General features: G+C 48.1%; 11 protein-coding genes across 11 annotated transcripts; 3 read left to right on the plus strand and 8 right to left on the minus strand.

Moving 5' to 3' along the window:
- Positions 1–107: 107 nt before the first annotated feature.
- Positions 108–2,406, minus strand: N7516_002958 (putative ubiquitin fusion degradation protein (Ufd1); the record flags this gene model as incomplete). The annotated part of the gene is made up of 2 exons (XM_057215678.1): positions 108–2,310; positions 2,375–2,406. 2 exons carry the CDS (start codon positions 2,404–2,406, stop codon positions 108–110), a joined length of 2,235 nt encoding a protein of 744 aa, XP_057077561.1.
- Positions 2,407–2,804: 398 nt separating this feature from the next.
- On the minus strand, positions 2,805–4,717 carry N7516_002959 (uncharacterized protein; the record flags this gene model as incomplete). The annotated part of the gene is made up of 4 exons (XM_057215679.1): positions 2,805–2,858; positions 2,920–3,012; positions 3,070–3,117; positions 3,191–4,717. 4 exons carry the CDS (start codon positions 4,715–4,717, stop codon positions 2,805–2,807), a joined length of 1,722 nt encoding a protein of 573 aa, XP_057077562.1.
- Positions 4,718–5,899: 1,182 nt separating this feature from the next.
- N7516_002960 (uncharacterized protein) lies at positions 5,900–6,331 on the minus strand (the record flags this gene model as incomplete). The annotated part of the gene is made up of 1 exon (XM_057215680.1): positions 5,900–6,331. One exon carries the CDS (start codon positions 6,329–6,331, stop codon positions 5,900–5,902), a length of 432 nt encoding a protein of 143 aa, XP_057077563.1.
- Positions 6,332–6,378: 47 nt separating this feature from the next.
- Positions 6,379–8,178, minus strand: N7516_002961 (uncharacterized protein; the record flags this gene model as incomplete). The annotated part of the gene is made up of 4 exons (XM_057215681.1): positions 6,379–7,460; positions 7,514–7,768; positions 7,843–7,997; positions 8,024–8,178. The coding sequence occupies 4 exons, from the start codon at positions 8,176–8,178 to the stop codon at positions 6,379–6,381; spliced, it is 1,647 nt and encodes a 548-aa protein (XP_057077564.1).
- Positions 8,179–9,100: 922 nt separating this feature from the next.
- N7516_002962 (uncharacterized protein) lies at positions 9,101–9,601 on the minus strand (the record flags this gene model as incomplete). The annotated part of the gene is made up of 1 exon (XM_057215682.1): positions 9,101–9,601. One exon carries the CDS (start codon positions 9,599–9,601, stop codon positions 9,101–9,103), a length of 501 nt encoding a protein of 166 aa, XP_057077565.1.
- Positions 9,602–12,758: 3,157 nt separating this feature from the next.
- On the minus strand, positions 12,759–14,120 carry N7516_002963 (proteasome regulatory particle base subunit RPT6; the record flags this gene model as incomplete). The annotated part of the gene is made up of 3 exons (XM_057215683.1): positions 12,759–13,017; positions 13,098–13,806; positions 13,886–14,120. The coding sequence occupies 3 exons, from the start codon at positions 14,118–14,120 to the stop codon at positions 12,759–12,761; spliced, it is 1,203 nt and encodes a 400-aa protein (XP_057077566.1).
- An 811-nt stretch (positions 14,121–14,931) lies between these two features.
- N7516_002964 (calcium/hydrogen antiporter) lies at positions 14,932–18,567 on the plus strand (the record flags this gene model as incomplete). The annotated part of the gene is made up of 5 exons (XM_057215684.1): positions 14,932–15,061; positions 15,123–16,981; positions 17,033–17,995; positions 18,067–18,230; positions 18,300–18,567. The coding sequence occupies 5 exons, from the start codon at positions 14,932–14,934 to the stop codon at positions 18,565–18,567; spliced, it is 3,384 nt and encodes a 1,127-aa protein (XP_057077567.1).
- Positions 18,568–18,974: 407 nt separating this feature from the next.
- Positions 18,975–20,912, minus strand: N7516_002965 (FGGY-family carbohydrate kinase; the record flags this gene model as incomplete). Its single annotated transcript, XM_057215685.1, has 3 exons — positions 18,975–20,027; positions 20,084–20,644; positions 20,700–20,912. Coding segments are annotated over 3 exons (1,827 nt in total), but the record flags the coding sequence as incomplete, so codon positions are not given.
- A 712-nt stretch (positions 20,913–21,624) lies between these two features.
- N7516_002966 (uncharacterized protein) lies at positions 21,625–22,278 on the plus strand (the record flags this gene model as incomplete). Its single annotated transcript, XM_057215686.1, has 2 exons — positions 21,625–22,127; positions 22,188–22,278. The coding sequence occupies 2 exons, from the start codon at positions 21,625–21,627 to the stop codon at positions 22,246–22,248; spliced, it is 564 nt and encodes a 187-aa protein (XP_057077569.1). The 3' UTR covers positions 22,249–22,278.
- A 625-nt stretch (positions 22,279–22,903) lies between these two features.
- On the plus strand, positions 22,904–24,692 carry N7516_002967 (F-box domain protein; the record flags this gene model as incomplete). Its single annotated transcript, XM_057215687.1, has 2 exons — positions 22,904–23,789; positions 23,839–24,692. 2 exons carry the CDS (start codon positions 22,904–22,906, stop codon positions 24,690–24,692), a joined length of 1,740 nt encoding a protein of 579 aa, XP_057077570.1.
- Positions 24,693–25,121: 429 nt separating this feature from the next.
- Positions 25,122–27,520, minus strand: ptpA (uncharacterized protein; the record flags this gene model as incomplete). Its single annotated transcript, XM_057215688.1, has 3 exons — positions 25,122–25,865; positions 25,920–26,905; positions 27,025–27,520. The coding sequence occupies 3 exons, from the start codon at positions 27,518–27,520 to the stop codon at positions 25,122–25,124; spliced, it is 2,226 nt and encodes a 741-aa protein (XP_057077571.1).
- Between the last annotated feature and the right edge of the window lie 474 nt (positions 27,521–27,994).

The raw sequence follows: 27,994 nt of genomic DNA on the forward strand, positions 1-27,994 counted from the left end.
CATTATCGGATTCGTCTATCTTAATGGTAAGTATGTAGGCCTTCATTTGATGCAAAACAAGCCCATGCTCTCATATCAAATCATGTCTGGAGCCACACCTAGGAGGATCATGTACTCGTTGCGCCCTGGGTTGGTGCCCATTTAGACAGCCACTCTCTCGCCTTCTCCAAATCACCGCCCGCGGCTTCTGCTGCTGCGATACACCATGGTAGATCATACACTTTGTCATTCCCTTCATTGCTCTCTACCGCAATCAGCTCTGCGAGATTGCGACGGTGTTGACTTGTTTCGTCAGCACAGAGGTATAAAGGTGCCGTATTAGGCACATCCGGCTGGGTGTTTAGAGCTTCGACAAGTGGGCGTGTCAACTTCATGATTTCCACCACACTCATCGTGGCTGGAGGACCAGAGTCGGATGCCATTTGCTGCTTTGCCGTCTTGCAGTACTCGTTCTGACACCAAGGCTTGCCACATCCGGTCATCATCTGCGAGAGATATCGGCGTTCAATGCGACGACGCAGTGCTTTGCCCTCTGGATCGTGGGTGTCAACATACAGCGGTCCGAAACAGAAACTGCACAGGCCAACAGACTCATTTCCGGTTTTGTTCGATGTCCTGCCGCAATTTCTGTTCATACATATGCGCGGCGCGGGTCGAGAAAGGCGCTCCAGGTCATGGTGACGAAGATGAGTGTTCATGTCACGTAATCGGATAATCTTATTACACAGATGGCATTCGGTGGTGCGTCCTCCATCCACCAGCTCGTGTGGGGTGAGGCCGGAGAGCATCACCTCTGGATCACGGAGATCAGGGTCAGAATCGCCTTTCTGCGGCACGAGAAGATGGCAGAATTGGCAGAGAATCAATTTCCCGGGGCAATCCGTGGTACGATGTTGCGCAAGACTAGGGAGTCCTTCAAAATCCCCAGCACAATCGACGCATTGGTGTGTTTGGTGGAAGATAGCGTCATGCTTTTCTTTGCTTGCAGCATCACTACCATGGGCGGAATCTTGTGGACAGTGCCAGTGGCCTTGCCACTCCGGAGACCGTTTCTGAAAGACATTCTGGCACTGCGGACATAATATATTATTCCGGAGACAGAAGTTCTCGTGGAGAACTAGTGTCCGGTCGGGAACCCATTGCTGGCAGTTCTTGCACTGCACATCGCCAGGTTCGTGAGACTCATCCGTCGCATTATGACTATCCGATGAGTCCAATGGATTCACTGTAATCCGCAGGTGGTACTGCGGTGGTGACTGCAGCTGTGGATCCGAGGATTCCCTACTTGAAGGATCGGCGTGAACTGCTATATAGAGGGCCTCGGCATCTTCCATAACCACATTCGTGGGCCGAAGATCGAATTTCTTGGGCGATTGGCTCGAAAAATCCCCCAATGCATGGATGTCCGATCTCGGACGACTTCTCTGGCGAGTAGAAAAGGGACTAGCAAAAAGACTCACTTCCGGATTGTCCGTAGTAAGCTCAATTTGAATAGTATCCTGGCGGTTCCAATCCCGAAGCTCATAATCCACATATTCCCCAGGCAACACTTGGGCAGTGACCTCTTCTCCGATGCTGAGAATGCCACCGATCGAACTGCCGCTAGTTGTACCCGGCGCACGTGAAGCCTTTTCCAATCTCTTCTGTAGTGTTTCTCGGGCCTGTTCCTCTGACAATGCGACGATGTCAACTTCAAGATCCGTATCCACCACGCATATTCCTTCGCCTTCCGGAAACACCTTATCTACCAAGAATCTGAATGACTCGTTCCGAGTACCCGGCACTGTCAGAAGCTCGCCCGTCGTGAGGGTCGTAAAGTTGTCCCGTAAGTATCTTTCCAGAAGAGCCTTCCAGTCTTCGGGATCGTATCCGGCTTCCAGCGGACGGAGGCGAACATAGGTGCCCTTGGGTAGTTGCTTCGCATGTACTGTGACCGCGGGGCCAGTCCGTGGTGAGGGTTCCCTTTCTAGTTGGGGCACAGTTAGGTCTTGTGGTTGGCCATTTGCGCTCAAAAACTCTTCATCCTTGATATCGAGGACATCTCTGAGCAATGTACTCAATGCAACTTCATTCTCTTCGGCGGAGAACTCCCGAATGCCCGCATAGATAAACCGGTCATTCAGAGGATTGACAATGCGGAATATTAACGGGTGAGGTAGTTGCTGCTGACGTTGTTCGGCCTCTTGACGCGCGCGATTCGGCAGCGAAGGTGTGGTGGTTGAAGGGATCGAATGACGAAGTAAGTACACGAGAGTTCCCGGAGGGGACAGCTTGAAGCGGAGCAGCAGCCAGTAGCTGTTCGAGCGCAGACTGTGGTAGAGTTATCTTGTCACCGGTTAGTCGAGTCGCCCGCTCTGGCGATGCGACGAGAAACTGGGATGACCAGACTAAAGTATCTTGAGCCATGTTGGATATTGATAATCATTAGAGAGAGAATGATTTCTTTTAATATGAGAATATTCCAAGGCGGGGACGGATCGGAATAGTGACAAATTCGACAAAAATGCAATTCCCACAATGTAGGGCACACCGCTTCTCTCTCCGCCTATATTATACAGCCAACCGGTATACATCTACACCTTGAAATTTAAACACAATTCTGCCCGCCAAAAGCTAGATTTTGCCATATTGGCCGTTATTGTTTCCTGTAGGGCCGATAAGAGATAACGAGGTTCAATTCTGGAAGCCTCCACGCTTGATACTTCGCTTTAAAATCACTTTACTATACGTCCATATAGTACATCCATATGCATGAGAGAATTCAACTCGATTATCAATAATTAAAAAGAAAACTGTACCCAAATTTAATAGAAGTCGCCACGCATTCGACCGCGAGCACTGGTATTGCACCAGTCACACTGCAAGACAAATTAGTATACGTTCTCATTCAATTATGGAAACTGGGATTTTATCACGTACCAGTGTCTTCGAGCATCCTTCGTTATGCTGAATGCAATAATCACCCTGGCAGCCTTGGCATGTGTGCTGGCATTCCAGCTTACAGGATGTACACTACTAGGGTTAGAAAAAAAAAAAAAAACGACGCCCTAAAGCCGGGAAGTTACTCACAGTTGGGCCACATTCCCAGCAGTCTTTGCTTACACCTCGTTCCGACCTCTGCACGACAAGGATCAGTGACATGAACGGTTGGTGGAACAGATTCCAATCTTAAATTCAATTTCCAACATACCTCACGTTCTTGCAGTTCGGCAACACTGGCGTGGACTGCAGTCTGATGCGGGGACAGGCTTACTCGGACAGGCTGTGGGTTTGGTAGACAGTTTCCACAGAACCATTTATTGCACCGGTGACACCAACAGTTGGTGAGGCAGTCGGCACAGCGGGCGATGAGGACCGGATGCTCGCCTGGAATTAGCTTGGGGCGTTTCGCCGCTGCAACGCTAGATGAGTGCAATGGTGGGGGGCTAAGCATCGGAAATTGAATATCTGGGGACTGGCTCCAAATAGCCGGACCTTCGGGAGAACTGTGGCATCCATCACATCCACGGGGCCCCAGGGCTACGGTAGCTACGGCAGGTCCGAGCAACGGAACCTCAGCTGGGGTGCCCTCCCCCGTGGTCGAACTGTATAAGTTGGGATCATGTCTCGGGCCACGACAAAGAGCAGCATCGAAGGCAATGACTCCCTCACACTTCTTAAGCACCTGGGCCCAGCCTTCCTCGGGAGCGTGCTTGAAAAGCTTCCCTGACGCGCTATACCACTCGTTTTGCTGCTCTGTGGGGGTTCTCGCGGAGGCCCCGTCCTCCCGATCAGAGTTAGACGGGGTTTCGCTGGGTGTCCGCGAAGTGCCCACACGGGTTCCCCACCAGTCTCGGTATCGGGGTCGTGCCACTTCCCGAGGGCCCGTGTGCATGGGCGAGAAATGATAGATACCCTTTATTCGCGGTGTACCCGCAGGGCGTGTAGGCCGAACCGCATGCTGAATGACCTGCATGAGCTTACGTTCGTTGAGATGGCGACATTCACGAATCGACAAGATATTGACGTTAAAGCGATCCGTCAATATGATATCGGCCACCAGATCAGCTGGCACCGACACTCCGTCCAAAATGAGAGTACGCACATCGTGCAGGATACCTCTGCGCTCAAGGCTCGTAAACATACGTTTCAATGGGGCGGAATAGATCTCGTCCTCTGTCTGGGAGTCGTTCTCCGCTTGTGTTATTGTAGGAAGTTCGGCACCCCGGCAGCGGGACAGATCTAGATGTCGAAATACATATGGCGTCTGAGTGATGACAGTGTGTAAGCGGCGTGAAGTTGAGCTCAACGCCATCAACGAGGAGACTGATAGATATGGTGCCATCTGGTCGAGAATCAAGCTATTGCTCAGGATATCCTCTAGTCCCGTTCGGTGAGGGGGCACGGGTGCTATGGATTGCACCTTTGATACCACCCGTTCGGGTAGTTCGCGCACAACAGGCACCAGGCCGAGTTCCTTCAGCGTCAAGCGGCGAGACCCGTAAAAATCGGGGGCGCGGCCGATAAGGTCCTGTCTGTAAGCAGTCATGGCACCTACGGCGATATCATCACCCGGGAATCCAAAAGGTGAGGTATTAGGTTGGATATCCCGGAGGGCAGCGCGGGCTTTGACCAGCTCACTTTCCAGAAGGTTAATTGTGGATTGTAGAACGGCAGGCATGGCTTCAGTTCTCTTAGGGTCAATGGCAAAGGCTATAGAAGACCATAGGTCGGACATAGTCCGGTAGATTTCTAGTGCCAGGGGAATGGAAATTCAAAGTTATTCAAAGTTGGGACAGTATGTTTTGTATAGGGAAGGTGGTGGGTGGGTGGGGGAAAAGGGGAGGGGGGAAGAAGAAGAAGGGGGAAATGAAATAGTTTAAATGAACAGGGGAATCGGATAAATACAATTGGAATTGTCTGAATATTCCTGTATCAGATATTTAAAAAGAAAAAGAGAAAGAAAAAAAGAAAAAAGAAAAAAGAAAGACAGATATGTATACTCCGTACTATAAGTATAGAACCAATGGAGCTGTGGAGTTGTGGGGACTCCGGGAAGATCTTCTCGAAATATCAGATTATCTAATATTCTATATACTACTACATACCTATGTTGTAGGTAGTAACTATAGTAGATAAATAGTAGACATAATAGTACATATGGTACCAAACCGTAAATGGACGCTCGGTCAAGTAAATGACGGTCAGCACCAAATTCAGCTTTCATCGACTCCGTACTCCGTACTCCGGACTCCATTCCACATATACACCGAATTTTAGGCCGCGTGACATGGCTTTTTCCCTTTCCGTTTTAGTGCTCACCCCTTGCCGCTCTTGGCTGAGTAAAACTGAGCACGCCCCTGAGTATTATATAATCAATCTCAGGTGAGCATCACCTGATCATTATATAAGCCGGATCTACTGAGTAACGTAGTTAGGTAACTACAACTGTTGTATAGTTAACTAACAACTAGTTACTAACTACCTAGGTAGTTATATATCGTAACTAGGGTCAATTGACTAGTTGACCACCCTCAAAATGAGAACCAGACTGGACTATATTACACCAGTCACTTGGGTTCCTAGGATCTTACTATCTCAGGAGACTTGGAGTAAACAGTTGTTTGTAGTTACTCGTCTTGCACACTATCACAATTCTCTAAAATCTCAATATAACCAGATGAACCAAATGGTGATGTCAAACCGGTGGATTCAAAATAACTGTAGTTCTTTGCATGAGAATTAATTGACCAGGTTAACTATCGAGGCTCTTGTAATACTGTTCACGTAGTGACTGTTATGGATGCAAATTTCAAAGAAAGTATAAATCCAAAGAAAAGAATGAGTAAAATACATGTTGTCTAATGAAATAAAAACAGTGCAAGTATTAAATAGGTCACTTCAGCTGTCACTTCATCTGTCACTTCAGGCGCGAATCCGCAACACACTCCCCACCACCCCACATAGCCTTGACCGCGGCACTCCAGGTAGTTGCCGGCTGCAGGAAATTCTCCAGTGTGTAGAACAGACGGCAGTGAGCTGGCTCATAGACAAACTGAAGGGGCATGGAACTATCCTTATCAAGCTTGCTATACGCGTCGCGGAGGTTAACCTGCAATAGGCCATACTGAAGTGGGCTTTTCTCAGCCGGGGAAAGCGCCTTTAGCTGCTGGATCTCGCTCTTCGAGAGCAATTCCTTCTCGGTGGCCATATCAAGCAAGGTGCTCGTAATTTCCACAAGACTGGCTCCAGGCATGACTTGTGCACCTCGTGTACCGCCCATCGCCTGCATAGGTCCGTGCTGCGGACGACCACCAAAGGAGAGGGTCTTCACACCTTCGTACTTCATCATCTTGGTAAAGGTAGGACAGGCGGAGCTGCAGGCTCCATCCGTGATGATCAAGATGTCTTCCGGGGCGAAGGGGGAGTCGTCCATTTGGACTTAATGCCGCCGAAGCCGTGGATTGGTTTCACCTCGCTCGAGACCAGGTCCAGGTCCAGCGAGTTAGCCGTGCTCATGTTAGTGCCGAGTACCTGATGAGGCCCGTAGAGCTCTTCAGCCGACTCAAAGGTGTGGTTCTGATCGGGGGTCTTCAAGTTGTAGAAGCCGAATTCGACGAGCGATTCAAAGATGGCATTTTCCGAATCATGTGGGAACGAGTAGCCGACCCTTTCGATAAGTTTGAAGGCTTCGTGTGCACGGAAGCGCGACGACCAGTACGGGGTATTGTTGGGGAAGAACAATCTATAGAGATCAAAAGCATAGTTGATGTCGCCTCCGGGGTTGGAGCTCAGGTCGATGATCATCTTCTTCTTTCCCGCGTCAACAGCCTTTTGAATAAACTCAACAGCGAGACCGGAAACAATGTCGCTTCCGCCCTCTAGATTGCTAACACTAAAGGTAGGAACAGATAGCACGGCCGTGTCCTCCAGCCCGGGCTCGCTCAATAGGTAGCCGGCGATCAGGTTGTTGTCGTCGCGAATGGCGGCCTTGGGGTAGCCAGTCGGAGCAGGCTTTATAGTGGCCGATGGGCTCTGGGAGACAGGAGTCGAAGAAGCTGGGGTGGAACTACTGGGCGTTGGAGTCGCTGTCGAAGAAGCTGCTTTGGTGGCCGTACCAGTTGTATCAGGTGCAGGCAGGCAATAACTCTCGTAAAGCGCCTTACCGTTCGCAAACTTGAAGTTACCGTTTTTAGCAACGGCCTTCACTTCGGACTTGGACGTTGTTCCGTTGGCGTATGCCAGGTTGTACACTGTAGATCCGGGCCACATACCATTCGGACCGAAGGAGAATGCTCCCAGCATCTGGTCACTGCTTGTATAGCGGGAGCGGGAGCGGAACACATTGTTGTACCTGGCATCAGGGTCCTGGAATGACTGGGACTCTGCAACTCCCTCTAGGTGAGAGACAACTTCTTTGCCGTTAATTGTCACAATGGGTGAGACGGCATCAGGGTTACTCTTGAGGACTTCGGCATCATCTGAGCAGCCATGTCAGTTCTAGTGTTTCCACATATAAGGCCAACAAACATACTATAAGTGTAGATTTGGGGCAGCTGGAGACCATCAGAGGAGATAGAGACCAAGGACTCATGGCCCACAAACATGAATGGCATAAAAGAGCATGGTAGAAGGGATAGATGCCCATCCTTGGCAGATATAAAGAGGTCCGAAAGAGCAGTGTCGAACTCAAATTGATTGCCAAATTTGTTGTCGGCAGCCTGCTGCTGCAAATAGTCCAAGCCACCCCATATATCAACCGGAGGAGACAGATACGAAGCCGGAGGATCTGTGATAGAAACAAAAGAGGGTTAAAATGACTCTTCGACTCTTCAACTCTTCCGATACCCATGTTATACATACTGCTTAGCACATTGGCGTTAGACTGCCACTGCATGTATTTCTTCACGTCTTCGACAAAGGCAGCTCCTCTCTTTGGATCAAATGGCATGGACTGTAGGCATCCATAGGCCAATGCACCGGGAAACGTGGGTACTTCTAGTTTCTTGTCAGCAAGTCTATTGAGATTGACATTGAGACTGACTGTCCCCGGTGGTCACTCTTACTGCCGGTTTTAATCCCATGCATATACTGCTGGGAAATCTCGGCACAAGGGGCCGGTATAGAGCGTTGACCGCTAGGGGCTGCGGCCACAAGGGCACTCCCCACAGCTGCGAGAAGCAGAGAATGTTTGAACATATTGCGACCTTTTTGAAGTTTGATCTTGGTGAATCAAAGAGTAACTTGGTCTCGCGGAGGTAGTGCATCTTTTTGTACCCGAGTCTTAGTGGTTTATACTCCATATGTCGATAGCCATTCTGCCTTATGGGGCCGTAGACCGTTAGTTTGGGGGCTCAAAGTTACACTGCCTCGTTAGCGGAGATAAAACAATTGATTGTATATATAAATATATTAGTTCCACAATAATCAGCCCTGGAGTATCTATTTTGATGAGGATCATCAAGTGGGCCCTCGCAATACCGTTAGTTAGAACTCGAGCTTTGGGAGGCTCAATATCCTATGTTGTATACTATGTTGTATGGGAATTTAGAAATTGCGAAATTGCGATCGTCGCTCCGGAAAAGCGCGGTGAGGCTCTGACATCCCGAAGTGGACCTCGCGGATGTCCAGTAATCCGACGTCGGGTGTATGTTGTATGTTGTACTCCGTATATGTTGTATAGTTATATATAACATGATGATCATCACCAAGCCCTACCATAATAGGTTTCTTCGGTGATTCAGCCGATGTTGGCCCGGTTCATTACAAATACTATATATTGGGGGCCATCCTTGTCACAGGTACGGAGTACTCCGTATACTCCGTATACTCCGTATACTCCCTATACTCCCTATACTCCCTATACTCCCTATAGAAATATCATCATAATCTGTTCCCTTCTTATAATTACTTTTCACGCTAGCTACCTACAACATACTCTCCATTTAAATGCAGTTGAAGTATCGTATGGGAAGATTCATTCTTCCTTCTCAATTAAAAATCCTTTTAACTTTGAAAGTGCCTTTTAAAGGCATGGCTGATGGTTGAAAGAATTTTGTACATACAGTGAGGCCATGGGGCAAAAGAGAATAAAAACATGAATGTAATATGTGATCACTGATCACCATTTCCTGTCAGCAGGTAACTCGGCAATAAAGGTCTTTGAGCCAACTTCCTGTGGTACATTGTGAGAGCTATCTCCAGGGACCTCCGCAATCTTCTGACGTGGGTCGCTTGCTTCGACCTCCGCAATCTTCTGACGTGGGTCGTTGGCCTCGACCTCCGCATGTAATTTCCGATCGTTTTGACTAGACTGGTCTTCTGGAACAGACTGGTACCCGTTTTGTCCGAGTTCGTTCGACTGATCTTGCTGGCGCGACTTCTTCTTCTTTCTCAGAAATAGGATGGCACCGGCTCCAATACAAGCACAGCCTGCAACGGCCCCAACAACACCACCTGCAATTGTGCCTGAAGACCTTGATGAACGGGATTTTCCAGAATCACCAGCGGGTGGATGTGCTGTCGTCGTCGCCGTCGCTTGAGCTGAGGTTGACACATCAAATGAAGAGGCGTAGGTGTTCAAGATATCATCACCTATTTTTGTAATATATTGAGTTGCCATAGTCATTGATCCATTCGTAGGTGTACCGACTGTTGCTGTAGTGTAGACGCCATATATAGAAGGAGTACTGTAACAGTGGTAGTCCGTCAGGTCTTCACCTCCCCATGTAAACGTCGCACACTCTGTTGCGGTAGATTCCGTGCAAAAAAGGGCGAAGGCTGTGTTGCCGGAAGTTATCGACGGAGTAGCAGAAACTTTTGCACTATTATAACAAGTGCTCGTAAACCCGCAGTAATTGTCCGAACAACAACCTACGAGGCCGGGAAAAGCGGTATTTGACATATGAAAAACACAACTGTAGTCACTATCGCAGTCATATGGGGCCATGTTATCTGAGAAATGTGCCGGGTTAATTCACTGATTCCGAAGTAGAAGCCAAGTGATCTTCAAAGGGTACTAACCGGGACCTATCCTGTCGGTAAAAAATCCACATACCGGAGCATCGGTTAAGACTCGGGTCACAGTCTCCAGGTCATCACGGCGATGAAATTGGAATCCCTCAGTGGGCTTCGGTGGCTCGGATGTCATATGTTGTATGGCTGTAGGTAGAGGGGTCGGAAAATCGATTGCAGATGCTGATCGAAGTATCGAGAGTGCAAATAACGTGGTTGACCATGGTGTCATCTTTTTTCTTTTCTTTTCTTTTTCTTTTCTTTTTTTCTTCTTGTTGAGTTCAAGAGACAATTGAGCTTTGAGAAGAGAAGGTTGGTGGTGCTTCCGCGTCTATATAAAATTTGTGAAAAATCCCAAAACTACCCCTGAATAGCCCAGTATCCCGTTTGGACTGTGTGGATAACATATAGGGTACTCCGTAAGCGACCACGCAGAGCATTAATTCGATATAGGAAAAAGGCATTGACCCACCACACGCTTGTTAGGTATTGGGGGCCAAAATACGGAGTAGTCGTCCTATACGGAGTACTCCGTAAGTGAGCCCAGTGTGAAGGAAAGTTGTCCGAGCCTCAATTATTAAGCAAGAACTTGCACCGAGAGCCGCATAAAATCCCTTATGTTGTAAATCGAATTGGAAGTCTATAAAAATTAGTTCAGATGTGGTTGTATTAGCGGAGACACTAATCGAGCCTCTTCCACACTAAGCCCATCCATCACACCCACGACGCTTCAATATCACATGAATCATTGGCTTTGCTCCCTTGTAACCAACACTGAATGCCCAAGCCTAATTTCTTAATAAATACAATACCGAAGTCTAAAAGGGGAAGTGGGGACAGCGGAGCGTTTGGGAGATTGGAATGGGCCTGGCCAACACTCAAGAAGAACTACAACATACAACATAGAATAAATATATTCGTATCATTCCAATCCCTCCATTTCACTTACAACATATCTGAAAATTGATACTAGAAGACAACAGGGCTTGATGAAGTATCACAAATGGGAGCTTCACACCATGGCTGTTGAGTAGTATATATATCTAGAACTATCAGCTCAAATTTTAGAAAAATGCATCTTGAAAAAAAAACATACTGCTAGCGTATTTGTCGCCCAATAGCCGCGGACTTTGCATATTCAGGACTAGGGAGTATATAGTGTCTACCCACAGTTTCAGAGTCTTATGTGTTTTGATTCAGACCTTAGAAGACAAGTCCTGTAGAGTTACTCTCGGAAGCGCATGCCATTTGATCTGACTTTTGTCCGTACCCTTTTGTCACATTTGCATAGTCTGTTATCGAAGGCGGATGATTGACCCCTATAACAAGATTATCTCCTGTGGATCTTGTTGGTCGAAAGATGTCGACAGCCGGCTTCTTTAGTTTATCTGCTGCATGTGCTGTCACGTGGCTTCCATCTGCTAGTACCTTACTAAGCATACACTGAGTGCTCACTGAGTGCTCACTGAGTAATCACTGAGTAATCACCCTGAGTAATCACCCTGTGCTGTTGAATACGCAGTGGGCAGGACCCTGAGCGCCCTCATAAAGCAGCGCCCTCATAAAGCAGCGGCACCCCCGATCGGGAAAATCTCGACTGCGGCCTAAAATTGTATGTTGTATGTACATAGTACAAAATACAATAGTACAACAGGATAATCTCACTTAATCTCACTTAATCATTCTGTATACAACATTTTGTATCATGATTTTCAACTCTAAACTTCTACAACCATGTCTTGGCCACGCAAGGGAGAAAGAGTTACAGAGTCCAAGAAGTACAAGTTACATGGGAAATACTTCAAGGAAGTGCCAAATAGTACTTCCTCCCAAGTATGGGGGTGAAACCCAAGTGGCTCAGGTACCTCCACAGTCCCAAGTACATGAGCGTTAGTCCAGGAACGTTGGGAAATGATCCGCTGGTCACGCGCAAGTCCGCGTCAGTCTAAACCGGCAAGGGGACGAAATGGGTTGTCCAATGAGGTCAATAAGTCGATATTATCCGATAGTTATCTAAGATTATTCTACTACTTCTCCTCCTCTTAAAACAATTCGGGCAACCCTTCAACGTATACATCCCTATCTTGATACATTCCCAGTCCAAATATATAGTTATATACTCTCCTCCGTACATTCTCGGAGATCCCTTTTGGGGGGGGCTTGTTTAAACCTGCCAAGACAATAGTTAGGAGATCCCTGAATTCCGCGCCAAGGCTAATTGAGACATCTCCGATCTACACGGCAGCAGCATGCCAAGCCTTGACTGGAGGAGTTGCTTTGTAAGTATGTACCTCTTAGTTCACTACTCCGTAGTTAGTTACTCCGTATTAGAAGTAAGCAACTGCGTTTGATGTGGCATTCGAGATAAGCTGAAGCTGCCAAAACCTATGTCTTGGCCAATTGAGAAAAGAAAAAGAAGAAGAAAAGAAGAAAACCACGTTATGTAGATCTACTTTTGGGGTCTCTTTACACGTCAGACCAATCCCAGATCCAGTACAAGATAGATGGCTGATCTACTATATGCATGTGGACGAAGAGTATGCACCGAGGCCAGGCAGTCGTCCCCAAAGAGGTTGCCAAGGAATAGTTACACCCCTACTCTGTGCACATCACCCAAAATGAGTTGGATCCAGACAACGTCGCACAACTATGCACTCACTTGGGGTGGGAATTATCAGGGTAGGATTAGAACTAGTGATACAATGTCGTCGATCGTTCCCCAAGCCCCCGGGATCCACCCCCCCGCTTTCTTTCGAGAGGCCTCTCTACTTCCACAGTTTCGACACGGCCACCTCCTTGTCATCGTGCTTGTTGAGAATCTTGGCAGTGGCCAGATCAAAGTCTTCTTGTGTGACATGAACCCGACGCTCGCGGAGGGCATACATGCCTGCCTCCGTGCAGACACCCTTCAGCTCGGCTCCAGAGCACCCGTTCATCTTCTCGGCAATCTTAGTCAAGTTGATCCCACGGGTCAGGTTCATCGACCGAGAGTGGATCCGCAAGATATCGGCACGAGCTTCGACCCTACAAAGGAAAAAGTAAAGTTAGTATACCCAAGAGAAAAGAACCAAAGAAACAAAGAACAAGGAGAATCCATAAATAACCGGGGGAGTGGAGGGGCAAAGGGAGTGGACTGACGATGGAGGGGGAATTCGATCTTTCGGTCAATTCGCCCAGGCCGAAGTAGGGCCGGGTCCAGAATATCCAGTCGATTTGTCGCCATGATAATCTTAATGTTTTTCGTTGGCTCGAAGCCGTCCAACTGGTTCAACAACTCCAGCATGGTACGTTGCACCTCCGAGTCACCACCTCCTGATGAATCTATCCGGCTTGATCCAATACTGTCAATCTCATCCATGAAGATGATACTTGGTGCGTGCTCTCGTGCCATGACGAAAAGCTCACGCACCATCCGACTACCCTCACCGATGTATTTCTGCACCAGTTCTGAACCACTCACTCGGATGAATCGACAGTCGGTATGGTGAGCGGCTGCTCGAGCAAGCAGGGTCTTGCCAGTTCCGGGTGGGCCGTAAAGCAAGACACCCTTCGGCTGTGCAATACCCAGAGATTCAAACAGCTCGGGGTGCTTGAGGCCAAGCTCGATCACTTCCTTGATTTCCTTGATTTGCTGGTCTAGACCACCAATCATGTCGTAAGTGCTGTCGGGGACCTTCTCGACCATCATGAGTGCAACCAGAGGATCGACCGAGGACGGCAACATCTTCTCCAACTTGTAAGAGTCAGACAGAAGAGCGACTCGCTTTCCCACAACAAGTTTGCTAATGTCCACACCATCGGAGATATCCACCACTGCGATCAAGGAAACCATAGCGTTAACATGAGCCCAGTCATCAAAAAAGCCAAGACGATTGGAATGAATGAAGCCTACCGTATTTTCCTTCTGGGTGTACCTTCACCAGAACCTTCTTGGTGCTCATCACCTTCACCACCTCACCAACGTAGGAGCCGGGTTGTTGTAACAAACCAAGCTCTTCGCGCAGTAGACGGACCCTCGAGTTGTAGTCATTGCGCTGCGCTTCTAACCGTCGTAGAACGGCCTGACCTTGAATAATCTCGAGCTTCATGCCCTCGATTTTATTGCGATAGTAGTTGTCCAGAGCCATGATGGCGAATGGGGCGATGACGCTATGGAGACTCAAGGGTTGTCTGTCTTCCACAGAACACGGATACAGTAAAGGGAAAGAAAAAAGACTCGATCTTTCTGCTCAGAAGATGATATATCGAGAATTTGTCAGGGGAGGGATATAACTCGGGAGCAGAAACGGAGATGTTGAAGCTGGGGTTTGGCGAGCAGAGTAGTTCCAGCTGTACGTGAAGCTCAGGTCCGGTGCCCGCCCGTCTAGTTGTGCTGACTAAGAAATAAAAATATTCTGGCCTGAAATGCTAGGCCACATAATTAAAGCAAACAAGTCAAACATCTGTCTTTGTTTCCATGGTTGAGACTTCGGGAGCTCCAAGGCTCCCCACCCAATGACTCAGCTGTGGACTTTGATTGGCCCGCCTGGAGCTGCCCAGGTGGGCTGATGATTCGGTCATCTGCAATTGCGCGAAAGTACGGGAGACAGAAGGGTAACGGTCAAAGAGCCCATTTCTCCCATTTGACACATTTGACATAACTCTTTTTCCATGAGATTTGTCCTACATGGACCTACAGTGATCTATATGCATCTCAACTAATGAAACTTTCATTGACATTTTCGATTTCTGTATTTCACCTAGATCTATTTGGATCAATAATGTCCCTGGGAACTTCTGTCTTATCGCTTTGACTTTTTTTTCCCTCTCTTTCTTTGGGGACAACAAAGACAGCATAAAAGGGAGAGGAGACCCCGTGTCTTTGACATTTTATCTTTTCCTCTTTTCTTCTAATTCTAAGGTTCACTTTTCACTGTCTACTTGTTAAATCACTGGGTCATGGCTGGTGATAAAGGAAACCCTGACTCTCCCGAGTCCACGCAACCATCTGCGATGGCGGGAAGGGAAACACCGACTTCTGGACAAGTACCTCCAGTCGGGTCATCTATATCTGTGCGGAGAACATACGGTAAGCTTGGCTTTTGGTGTAATCTACGACAATAACGGCTTGCGCTGACCCGAAATTGCAGGTACACTCGGTACACCTTCTCTCGAAGCGTCCAATCCCGAACTCCGTGGTGATGTCCAGGAGGAGAGTTCGAACCGCGCATTTACGACCCAATCGTCCGCTGTCCCTGATAAGCCCCGAAAGCCCTCGGTATCGCGTCGCATGTCTTCCAAGCGTCCAATCCCCCACAAGGGGCAAGGGTTCTCGACAGACGATGATGTCAATGAGGTTAAGCAATATATGACAATGAAACAAGGTGCGAACACGCAACAATCTCCTAGGATTCGTCCACTACGAACGCAAAGCTCGACATTAAGACGACGTCCCAGCACTCGTCCCAGAACCTTGACCAGAGCCGATTCGGAGGGTTACAATGCAGACGAAACAGGCTTGCCTGAACCGGGTCTGGGTATTGAAGAAGCCTTCCCTTCTTCGACGCCGGCCGGACTTAGCAGCGGAGAGGAGAGTGAGAACGACGAGGAGGATAGCGTGGAAGACGATGAAGACGCAGCCAGTGATGCTGAGAGCTTCACACTCAAAGACCGTCAACAGGCCATCAACGAAACACATCCGTTTGGTATTAGGATCTGGAAGCCTGCGCTGTACAAGAAAAGCCGCTCTGTAGAGAAGACGGCTGAGGGTGATATTCACTCATCCCCGGGAGGCTATGTCAGTCCCATTCTCTTTTTGACGAACCTACTATGGTCCTTGTTCTTTGGATGGTGGCTTGCCCTTTTTGCTCTCTTGGCCGCAGTTGCATGCTTTTTCTTTTCCTACTCATCGAGTGCTGTGGCATACGGAAGAGTATTTGCGGGCCTTTCACGATATCTGTTATACCCGTTCGGATCATATGTTCTTTTGGAGACTGATGAGAATTATGCTGAAGAAGATGAAGGCGAGGGACGCAGTATCAGCGAATATGAGCAATGGCAAAATGGTGACCTGGAACATGGTCGTCTTTTCTTCGGGCCTCGCAGAGATCGGTCCCTGATTGGTAGACGAAGGAACAGCGTTGATTCAGCCGGTGAGCAAGACAACCTGCTCGGGCGGCCCCAACGTGGACAACGCGAAGACTCTTCTCAGCTAGCTCAATCCAAGCGTCGCCTTTTTGGGCGGGGCGAATGGACCTTGGGTCGTGTCGTGTTCTTCGTGTTCTTCTACTTCTTAGTCGGCCCGCTGATGCTTATGGTATCGCTCGTCTGCTGGCTCTTGGTGTTTTGGATTCCCATGGGTCGTGTAACGATTACACTGGTGAGCCATTTACGCAGACATCCTCTAGCACTGTCCTTCCATTCCGATTCCAGGTATGCTAGATCGACCACAACCACATCTTCGTCTTCCATCCTTCTTTGCACCTACAGAGCTGCGGGAACGAGATACTGGAAGTACACTCTCGATGGAACGAACATCTTCCTGATCAATCTTCTTGGTGTGGTTGTGTTTGTGATTTTCGACTATCATGTTTTGGGCAAATTCTTGGGCTTGCAGAACTGGCTCACGCATCCGGCCTTGATCTTCCCTCTCGCTCTGCTCTCCATCATTCCTCTGGCCTATTTCATTGGGCAAGCCGTTGCCTCGATCTCCGCTCAATCTTCTATGGGCTTAGGTGCTGCCATCAATGCTTTCTTCTCAACCATTGTAGAAGTATACCTCTACTGTGTCGCTTTAACTGAGGGGAAGGCTCAGCTTGTCGAGGGAAGCATCATCGGTAGTATCTTTGTCGGCATTCTGTTTCTCCCTGGTTTGTCTATGTGCTTCGGTGCACTCAAACGCAAGACCCAACGATTCAATGTAAAATCAGCCGGTGTGACCTCGACAATGTTGTTGTTTGCGGTGATTGCTGCTTTTGGTCCCACTCTCTTCTACCAGGTTTATGGCAGTGTAAGTTTCACCTTTTTCTTCGCAAACGAATCCAAACTGACCAGTGCATAGCATGAGCTGAACTGCCACTCTTGTATCAGTTCCCTTGATCCGGGGACTCGCGATTGCCGTCGCTGTTATTTCTCACAGGCAGCGGCTGTCGATGACCAGTTCTTCCAAAAGGCGGTACAGCCATATGCATGGATCGCCGCTGTTTTCTTGTTCCTTTCATACGGCATCGGCCTATGGTTTACTCTTAGGACCCATGCAGCTCTCATCTGGGCATCAGAGATGGAAGAAAAGAAGAATTCTCAGGCCCATGCCACCCAATCTGCCCAAGATTCATTCTACGAACCGCGGCCCCTGCTGTTCCCAAGTGGCCAACCCGAGGCCTCCAGTGCCGCTTCTGGATCCAAAGATACGATCCGCGAATCTCAGCTTTATAAGCGAATTCTGGGCCAGTCATTAAAGCATTTTGGCTTGGAAGACAATGGCTCGGGCAATTGGGAAGGTGTTGCAACTGAATCTACCGCAGACTTCAAAAGCAGTTTCCCACACTTGGTGCCCCCCAATTCTAGTGGTGAGGATGGTACCCCCGTGTCAACGTCTGTCCATAGTATGGCCAAAGAAGACAACGAGCGTTTGGTACGTCAGTTCACAGAAGTGGCTGCAACAGCAGCAGCAGTGGCTGCTCGGGATGTGGCTCGAAGTCGCAAGACCAATGTTCAACACAATCAAGCTTCCGTTCGCCAAGCTAGCCGCCCTGCTCCAGAGCGATCACGAAATACCGCTGGAGAAGAGCTTGAAGATCTTGGGTTGATTGTGGAACCCACTCATGCTAGTGGAGGACATGATGCACCCAATTGGAGCAAAGTTAAAAGCTCAGTCATTCTCCTTGGGGCAACAGTCCTCTATGCGGTGATTGCTGAGATTCTTGTCAACACAGTTGATGTTGTGCTAGAAAGCGTGGATATTGATGAGAAATTCCTCGGCATTACTCTTTTTGCGTTGGTGCCGAACACGACGGAGTTCCTGGTACGTTGGTTATGAAAGGCTTTATCTGAGGCCGTTTTGCATTTTATATTGTTAACTAACACACCGGATAGAACGCCATCTCATTCGCCATGAACGGCAACATTGCATTGTCTATGGAAATCGGATCTGCCTATGCCCTGCAGGTTTGTCTATTACAGATTCCCGCTGTAGTATTCTTCAGCGCTTTCTATGGCCGCTCGCTGGACCCGTCCGAGCTTGCCAGCCACTCATTCAAGTAAGATCTATTTTTTGGGAAAAAAAATCTCCAATCAAAAGGCTATGACTAACAAACTATTTCAAACAGCCTGATATTCCCCCAGTGGGATATGATTACCGTTATTCTGTGCGTCTTTCTTCTCTCGCATGTATATGGCGAAGGAAAGAGCAACTATTTCAAGGGGTCTATCCTTGTACTCACCTACCTCGTCGTGTTGCTTGGCTTCCATATGTCGGGCTATGTGAACATGGACAGCATGGGCGTGGATCGCTTTGATACCCTGGCCATAGGTGGTGTCAGTAGTTCTGACAAGTTCTACACTGTCGGCCGAACAAGAGGCGGGGTGGCCTACTAGACGAAGTGCACATATTAACTGGTGATAGTGGCTTTTTCAGCACAAGTCATTCATTGACTTTTCTGAATTAATGTTGCATAGCGAGCTTCTTTTGCTTTTCGGAATTTTGTTTATATGCTTGACGTTTATAGTGTGACTTATTTTCTTGGCTTTCCTGATGACCTGGGCTCTATAGCTCAATGCATTAGATTGGGTATGAGCATGATTTCGCAGTAATTATGAATTTGAAATTGTTATCTGATCTTCATTCCTCGTACTTTTTATTATGTGGTGATGACTGATGCCAAATATGCCCGAACAAGATAATATATAGATTGTGACCCAACAACATTCCAGTACCCATATCCTTTTTTTTTTAAAAAAAAGTGATTGATGATCATCATATCAAATATTAGGTGGACTTACGTAGACTTCCAGGTCCCCACGGCATCATCCACCATCCCACGGTATTTCTGTTGCTTGAAGCACTGTTCTAGAAAGACCTCGTACTTAACACCAAGTAGGGCTTTCTCGTTCCTATCTTCTGTCGGCAACACTTTCTTGCCAGGCTTGCTCATCCGATCCATGATATCCCACAGATCTTCAGTTTTGCCCTGGGAATCAGCGCTGGCGGCCTTGGCGCCGAGCATAGCAGCACCATGGCATACTGCAGCATGAATATACCGAGGAATCAACACAGGCATGTCGCAGGCAGATGCAACGAGATTGACCAGGATGTCATTCTGGCATTGGGAGCCCGACATGAACACCGAGGTGAGGCGGTGGCCTGCCTTGTTCATTGTCTCTATAATCTGCTTGGTTTGTAGCGCAATGAACTCCATGGTGGCGTAGTAGTAAATGGCAAGACCGTCCACAGATTTGTCACTGGTTAGGCCAAAGATGGATCCAGTCATGTTGGGATCGGCAATGGGAGAGCGGTTGCCCCATAGATCACCGTAGAAAAAAAAGTGGCGTCCGAGATACGATACACATGGGGCTCCTTGGCCATGTGCCATCTCTTTGAGATGTTCGTTCAGATATTCGTAGATGTTGACATGGTATGACTCGGCAATCGAAGTAGCCTGGTTGAATGCCGGGTGGGTCTCAATTACATGCTTGAGCAATTCCCCTGTAGCAGATTGCCCGCCCTCGGCCATCCAGTATCCAGGGAGGATGGTATCCCGATATGGACCCCAGACACCATCAACAAAAACTGGGTTCGGTGACATGGCAAGGTGGCAGGTCGAGGTTCCTGCGACAGCCGCGAGACGAGAAAAGGCCTCTGATCTATCAAGTTTGGGGACATCTGCGCTAGATTGACCTGCGCCCAGATCGACCTTGGATCCAACGGTACCGATCCAGCCAGCGTAGGCATCGATCACACCACTGCCAATAGCAATACCAACCGGCAGGCCTAGCTCGGCTGCAGCCTTATCGCAGAGCGTGCCAACCAATTCACCGGCACTCAAATAATCACCATTCTGTGTGGCACCAAAGGTCAGTCAACTGCGTCATTGCCAATTAGGGAAAGGCTCACCACCCCGTCGACTCCGCCCATGCGCTTGAAGTTATCTTCGGTCAGGTCACCCAGACCAATGTCCCCCAAGAAATCCTCTTGCCATCCCTTGACGCTCCCATCGACACCAACAGGCACGTATCCTTGCTTACAGACCACGCTGCAGAAGCTTCGCTTTTCATTGCCCGTAGCAATATGCGTAAGGGCATCCCCCAGATCATAGAACTTGCATTTGTCAAAGAGCTCCTTGGGCATATGGTTTTTGAGCCAAAGAACCTTGGGAATCTCCATCTCAATGGACATCTTTCCGCCGACATAGCGGAGCAAGTTATGGTTGGTAGCATTGATCTTCGCGGCTTCCTCGACCGGACGGTGATCCAGCCACAAGATCACGTTGCGGTCCGAATCGAAGTTGGGGCCCGTTACAGAGATCGGCTCGTCGGTATCATTGGAGAAAACCGACAGGGAGCAGGTGGCATCAAACCCGATACCTCGGACCGTGTCAGGGTTGATATTGTGCTGGCTAATAGCACGCTGAACGGCGACACAGATGCAACGCCAGATATCGGAGGTAGATTGTTCCTAGAGGCTGGGTAAGACTGATTTGGGCACACAAATTTCTTGCAGATTTACCCACATAGTAACCGTGTTCTGGTTGCCAAAGACCAATGTTTTCTGATGCCAACCCCACGATATCACCTTTGGCGTCAATGATACAGGCACGGGCACTACCAGTTCCAACATCAATGCCAATATAGTGGTCGAGATGAACTGTCAGATCCTCCCGAGGGTCACTGGATGCTTTTCGGGAGCTCTGATGGGAGGCACGATGATAGGGCAGTGAGGCCATGTTACCGTTGGGGGAGCTCTTTTACTTTTCAAATTGACGAATTGACGGCTGTGGAGCTATAGATTGTTACTGGACCCTATATATTAGGGCGACATAAAAAAAAAAACACCGAATATAGGCCGGTCGAAGGAAACTTACTGTTAATATCTGTATATATTGAGATTGAGAGATGTATTCCAGAGAATTGAAAATGAAACTCTGCGATGTAAAGGAGAGAATAAAAACATTGAAAGGTATGACAACATTTATTTTGTCCCAGCCCTGACGGAGTAGTGCTAGCCGGTACCTTTAGGGCACCTTGGGAGTACTTTAGGAGTACTTTACGGATACTTGACGTCTCAGCTATTTCACTGTGGTGATTTATGTACTTTTATGTACCATACAAGGGTAATTAAAGTACAATGTATAAATGATGTTGTTTTCTGTTTTTACATGAATCTATACATCAATACATATGGAATATGTTCAATTGATTTTAAATAATGTAATCAGTATCATAATATACCATAATATCTACATAACTTGACTAGATAACTAACTATTTACAAGTATGTATGTATGTAACTATGTGTGTAGTGTGTAGTGTGTATGTATGTATGTATGCATGTTGTATGTTGTATGTATGTAATCGTGCGGGAGCTCGGACCAACTTGCTTCAACACTCGTGAACGTTGACATCTCACTTTGTCTCCTCACTATAAGTATCTTCGTCATGCGGTTCCTACCCACCATTCTCGGTGTTGTCTCACTCCTAATCTCTCTCGCCAATGCCTCCCTCTCGACCGACATCCTATATTGGCCCTTGGGTTCGCCACAACCGTCCGTCCTCGCCCGCGTCTCCTATGACCCAGCCTCATTGAAATCGGACGTGGTCTCATATCATCCCCCAAAGGATGACCAGAGCGATAGTCTAGTGCGTGTTGGCCTTTACACTTCAACCCCTGCAAACAAAAAGCAATGGGTCGGCAGTCTCGTGTCGTTGTCATCTTTAACGACCAGTGAACAACCAACCTTTCGTCTTCACCTCGGTCCAGCCAACGAAGTCTACACTGTCTCCCTGTCTGCGTCGTCCACTAATGCTCAGGGATCAACTGGCCCTCGAATTGATCTCGTCTCAAATGAATCCGGGACACAGCCTCACTTGAACAGGCCGGTGGTTGTTGGGCCCGATGGTCAAAACCCAGAGCAACCCGAAGAAAAGTCTCTTTTCCAGAAGTAGGTTTTGGATAGGTGTGTATGTATGTCATTTCTTCCGTGTGCTAATTGATAATCTAGGTACTGGTGGGTTCTTCTGATCATCACTTTCCTCACCATGTCCGGAGGTGGCGGTGAATGAATGACATTGGTCTTCGACTTTTCATTAGATTACCTATATCGAAATAATACTTGGGTTGGAACTATGCTTTGCGCTTTGCGCTTACTTCCCTTGAAGATGCCAGGTGTATTTGTGTGGGGGCATACAATGCCGACTAGGAGTCCATCCAAGGCATGGATCAAGTAACCACTTTCGGCTGGAAACAAGTCTAGAAATTGGTTATATTTCTTGTATATAGTACCTGTAGTTGGCGTACCTGCAGGAACGTATTTATATATCTATGTAGTGTATAGTGTATAACTAGTGTATAGTATGTAGTATACAATGTATATAGTGACAAGGCGGAGAGCAAGGTCAAAACATGGACAGAAGTATGAACGTGCAGACTCTCCCATATATATAAATGGCAAAATGGCAAACACAAAGCTGAAACCTGCTGAAACTGCTCCCACTGGTTTTTTTTTTTTTTTTTTTTTTTTTATAAAACGACAATTTGGATTTTGTTCGTCTTTCCCCAATTTAACCACTTGCTCTATTTCTGCCTGGTAGTGCTGGTGCTGCTACCTAAAACCCACGAGGCAGCAAAAAGTCTGTGCACCTGGCCTTCACACAGTTCTATAAATCTATGCTAATCCCCCCCCATTTTAGATCTGGCATAGATTACCACACGTCAAAGATGCTACTTCAACTTCCCACAGAGCTGATACAGCTAGTTCTTCGGAACTGTGACACACCAGCCTACTTCCAGGCAGCCTTTTCAAGCCGTAGGCTTTATGAGATCGCCTCCAACAGCCGAGAAGTCATCATTCATCAGCTATATAATACTCCTGGTTGGAACGACACCATTGATGCCTGCAATACTAGGCGTCTGTTTGGCGAGTTAATGAGGCGATCTTATGAACAATTAGATGGCATAGAGCATTACGCCAATCCCACCTATGAGTATCAAGATAGAGTGATTGACTACCATGCATCGACAATTGAGGCATCACAAGATGGCATTCGAGCATTGCTCGTCTTAAAAGGCCACAGTACTGTCTACCTGGTTGAGATGAGCGATGGGGATCGAACTGAAGTCCGATTGAAATCCCCAGGACAGAACATCGGGGAGGTCGAGATCATCCAGACTGCCTTTGATGGAAATCACGGGGTCTACGTGTTACACCGATTCAAACCATTTTTGGATCAAGAGCTGGATACAAACCATCCATTTGTCAAACACGCTCTGGAATCTCGCCCCAACGGGAGTATTCACCTGGCCCACCATCACTTGAATCCCCGGACAAACATCATTCGAATGTATGACTTTCCAGAATACCAAGATTATAGGCCACTGGCCTTGTCCGTTGCCAACGACAAATTTGCAATATCATGGCAAAACACGCTCGACCCCTTTGATCATGAGGTCGTTCTTTATACCCGGCTCTACGACGAGGACGACGGAGATGACGAAGACCATGAAGATGACGATGACGATGAAGATGAAGACGACGAGGATAAAGATGCTCTGAGCGAAGGCGTTACGGAAGAAAGCAAGGGGGACAACCCCTGTAACATTATTCGTTCGTTTCGTCATTCTGTCATATTGGAACTGGTTCCTGACATCTCTAGGTGCCGCTTTTGAGGCTGACGTTTTGACCAGCTCCAACGATCAAGACTCAGATGTCCATTCGTCTCGGGGAGTAGGCCCTGCGACGAGATTGGCATTCAATGATCGAGGCTTTCAGTTGCTCTACCACTACCGAGCTCAAAACATCTACGGTGCCTTTCAGAGACTTAATCGTCTTCCTGGCCGCCCAGGAGAGCCAAAGCCGCATGTTAATAAGAATGCATGCACCGTGCAGTTTTCGCCTTCCCTATCGCTTCAATTCTCAATTGGAATCCCATTTTTCGGTACCCATGAGCTCGGCGATATAAACCAGGGAGAACAGTGTCATTGGCAGTACCTCGCCTTCGGAATTGCCACTCATCGCGTGGAGAAATGGACTGTGGCATGTCTCCTGAAGGCTGAAACATACACTGGTCCGCGGTGTACCCATGTTTTGAATCTAGACCGCGGAAGGCGTTTCGACAACTGGCAGATCATGGCACAACTTGGGGGATTCCGAGAAATAACAACTTCGCATGGATCTCCGGTGGCAACTTCCCGTCGTGGAACTCGTGTTGCTGTGGCTAATTGGAAAACTCTCTATGTCTGGGCACTGAATCCGTCGGAATTGATAGAGGACAATGGTACTGGATTTTACCCATTATCGTGGGAATCCTCTACAGGTGCCATCGAGCTGCGACCAGTCATCATCCAATTAGAGGCAGTTTGCTCTCAATTGCATTTCACTGAAAAGGAAAACGAGCTGGTCGCGATTACTGATCGTGGAGTGATGTCCCTGAAACTCGGTTATAGTGGAAAATACCAACAGCCCGTCAAGAGCCAGGGACATGACAATAGTATGCAACAAATCCTATGAGGAGCTTGGAACATCTAGACTTTGACCAAAATCCTGTTGCTCGAGTGTGGTGAAAGTTATGAGGTTGGCCGCTGCATAGCAAAGACGCATCTGCGGTCATGAGTCCTCTCCAATGCAGTGGTCCATAACTAAAATAGAGTAATTTGAATATCATCGGACCAGGACGCTACCATTGCCTCATGCAAGACTACACAATAAGACCCGAGAAAATCAGCTGCGTCCATTTTTCCCTATCCCCAAAGCCAACCGAAACACCTGAAAATGCAGAACCACTAGCTGTATGACATTGTACATAGATCAAAAGAAAACCATGGCCCTGAGAATAATGCAAGGCCAGAAAGGGGTATCCCAGGGTCGTCATCATAGCAAGAGAGAAAGAAAAGAGAAAAAAAAGGAAAAGAAGAGAAGAGAGTAGTCCAAGGACTTGTTCTAGTTCATCTCAGAAGCGAGCCATTCAAGCACGCTCTCATAGCAGAGTGCATATTGACTCAAGTTTTGTACCATGCTCGGTCTTTGTCTCCGGAAATCCTCAACTGTCTTCGCAATTAGGTCAAGATTGAAATCCCCCATCCACTCGGATGATCCGCTGGGGTTTTGATACACGCCTCCACCACCGGTAGCCTGCGCACGTTGCCGTTTCAACATGTCCAACACACTATCGACAGTGCAGAAGGTCCCGGTACGCCCGCAGCCCGCACTGCAATGCACTAGTACTGGTCGCTGACCCATCGGTTCTGCTTGCTGGCTACTAAAGCTGGGGTTGCTGGTGGCACGAATGACCTTGTTACATTGTTCGATCAGATGGAGAAGATGAGTGGGCTGTGACGTTGTCCCGAAATCGGGCCAGTAAGGATATTGGAGCTGGGTGATATCCCGAAGCGGCTCGAAGGGGAATGATGTATGGCAGATACTGAAGTTTCGCACGGTGATGACTGGATTTTCGTTTGTGCCATCAGGTCGTTCGGTCGATGCCTTAGGACTGCCAACAGTAGGATCGGTAGGTCCGGCTTTGGATTCGATATAGATGTACTTTTCCGAATAGGCCTTTACCTCGAATGGTCCATATTTTCCAGACTCCCAGTATCGGTGGCATTTCACCTGTCCTCGCTCAACCTCTGCAGTGAGAGAAACGAGAAGTCGAACGTCTTGCTCCCATACCACACGCCAAAAGTCCTACATATTGTGAGTAACATAATAACAAGCATTGCAAGATGGGCTACCACTCACATCAAAGGTATCAGGAACGGGAGCCTGAGTGGCAATGTATTTCCGATTGGTAAGTTCAGCGGAAATATGATTCGCATTCACATAATCACAGGCCCCAGATGGAATTCCCTCAAGTCGGACACGGGAATGGTCGAATGGGTAAATATCATTGTAACGATTCTTCGTGCCTTTTTCTATCCCCGCAACGCGATATTTGTTGGGGACACCATTGGTGTCAGCCGAAGGTCCCTCGTATGTTAAAGCCTGTTTCATGCGTTCCAGCTCTGTTTTCTCCAAAGCGAGGAACTTGTTCGAGACAATCTGCCCTTGGTCCTTTGTATCGGAAGCGCCCCGCAACCAGGAAGGGAGTTGCTGTCGCTTCGCTTCAGTCAATTGATTGGGCTGTTTCAGAGGAATTTGCCCCACGCCTCCGAGGAGATCCATGTTCTGTCGGATATTTCCAAAGAATGGATTGACGGCAGATGATGATTCTGGTAGGGCGCAACCACCCACGACAGGAGCAACAGATTGCAAATTGATTCTCATGGGAGAGGGACGTTTAGAGGATGGTCCAGTCGGTTGCGTTTGTGGCTGCTGAATCAAGTGTGGAAACTGACCCGAGAACCGTCGAAACCCGTTTCGTAAGATTAACCCATCTCCCTTCCAGTCTTCAGCTTGAAATTTATTGAGCAGGCTCAGAAGGGGTGCTGCATCCTTCAAATCCGCGGCGGCAGAATCGTACACAATGATCACGTCACACTTTCTCCAACGAGCGAAATTCTGTTTGTCGGCATCGTCCGTGAAAGTACCCTCTAATTTCTGAGTATCAAATGATCGACGCTTGAGTAGGGTGGTGGGAATGCATAAATTGAGTGATCCTTTGATATTGGCCTGTCTGAAATGAGCAAATGGGCGAACATCAAATAGCATGGTATTTGACTGAGATGATTCAATAAGTTCGGCGCAGCGTTCCGCTGATACCCAGGGAAATGAAGCGGAAGTGGCCCCTGAAGAAGCAATGTCAGTACTTTATATAATCTGTGGAAGATAGACAGTGGAACACATCAGGGAGTTACAGGATCAAAGACAGAACAATAAAACAAAACAAACCCAGGAGTGGCCGTACCTTGTGGAGTGGGCGCTAAGTTCTTGCCAGCCGGAAGCCTCAATTCGCTGGGTTGTGCAAATGATAAATTTACCGGATGTGAAGGTGAGGATTTTGACCATGAAGTCATCTGGGGTGAGGAAGATCCATGCAATGCTGATTCTCGGCGTAAGCGGCTGGTTTCCGACTCGGTCTTCAATAGATTCTTCAATCCCGCTGATACTGATTCATGGGAAAGCACGGGTAATTTTGGACTCGGCACAGGTTGTGGATGGGGTAATGTGCCCCAATTCTTTTGCATAGACAGTCCTGGGTTGGAAGTCTGTTGATTGGGGCTTTGCACAGCCATGCCAAAATAATTGGGACTTGGTCTTTCTGTAAAAGCCGCGCTCGACATCATGCCCGTGGCTGATGGGGACATGGTAGACTGGAAGGACTGTGACACACCACCATCATGATGCCCACCTTGAGCACTTTGTACCCAAGGCGAGGAGGGTGAGCGCCCTGGGCCGGTCATGGCAGGCAGGTTGGTCTCCACGACTCTAGTTCCCTGGTCTGTCGAAACACAGTCAGCTCAAATCTTCCCTGGCAATGACACACCCGCCGTTGTGTATCAGACAATCACAAGCAGCTTCCCCAAGGATCAGACTGACAAGTGCTCCTCAGCTCTCACGGACCCAGATATCAGGGTCTTCGAAGACCTAGGATGGTGGCAGAATCGCTGGTCATAAATGACATTCAATACACAAAAGTGAAGCCGATATGTCTCAAATAAGAGTATCGAATGGAAGCATAAGCAAAGCTTCAGATGGCAAGTGACTTTCGAGATATACGCAACTGACGTAGCGAGAGACAAAGAGGGGTCAACAAGAAGCGAATAGACCAGGGTCCAGCCAAAGAGGAAAACTGGCCAATGGAATGAAAAATGGCAAATAGTGGATGAAGTGGATGAACAGTGAACAGGTCTGATATCAGAGAGAGAGGACGTGTT

This window comes from Penicillium verrucosum, assembly GCF_028828655.1.
Source record: "Penicillium verrucosum strain IBT 35672 chromosome Unknown utg000001l_segment0_segment0, whole genome shotgun sequence".
Classification (NCBI taxonomy): domain Eukaryota; kingdom Fungi; phylum Ascomycota; class Eurotiomycetes; order Eurotiales; family Aspergillaceae; genus Penicillium; species Penicillium verrucosum.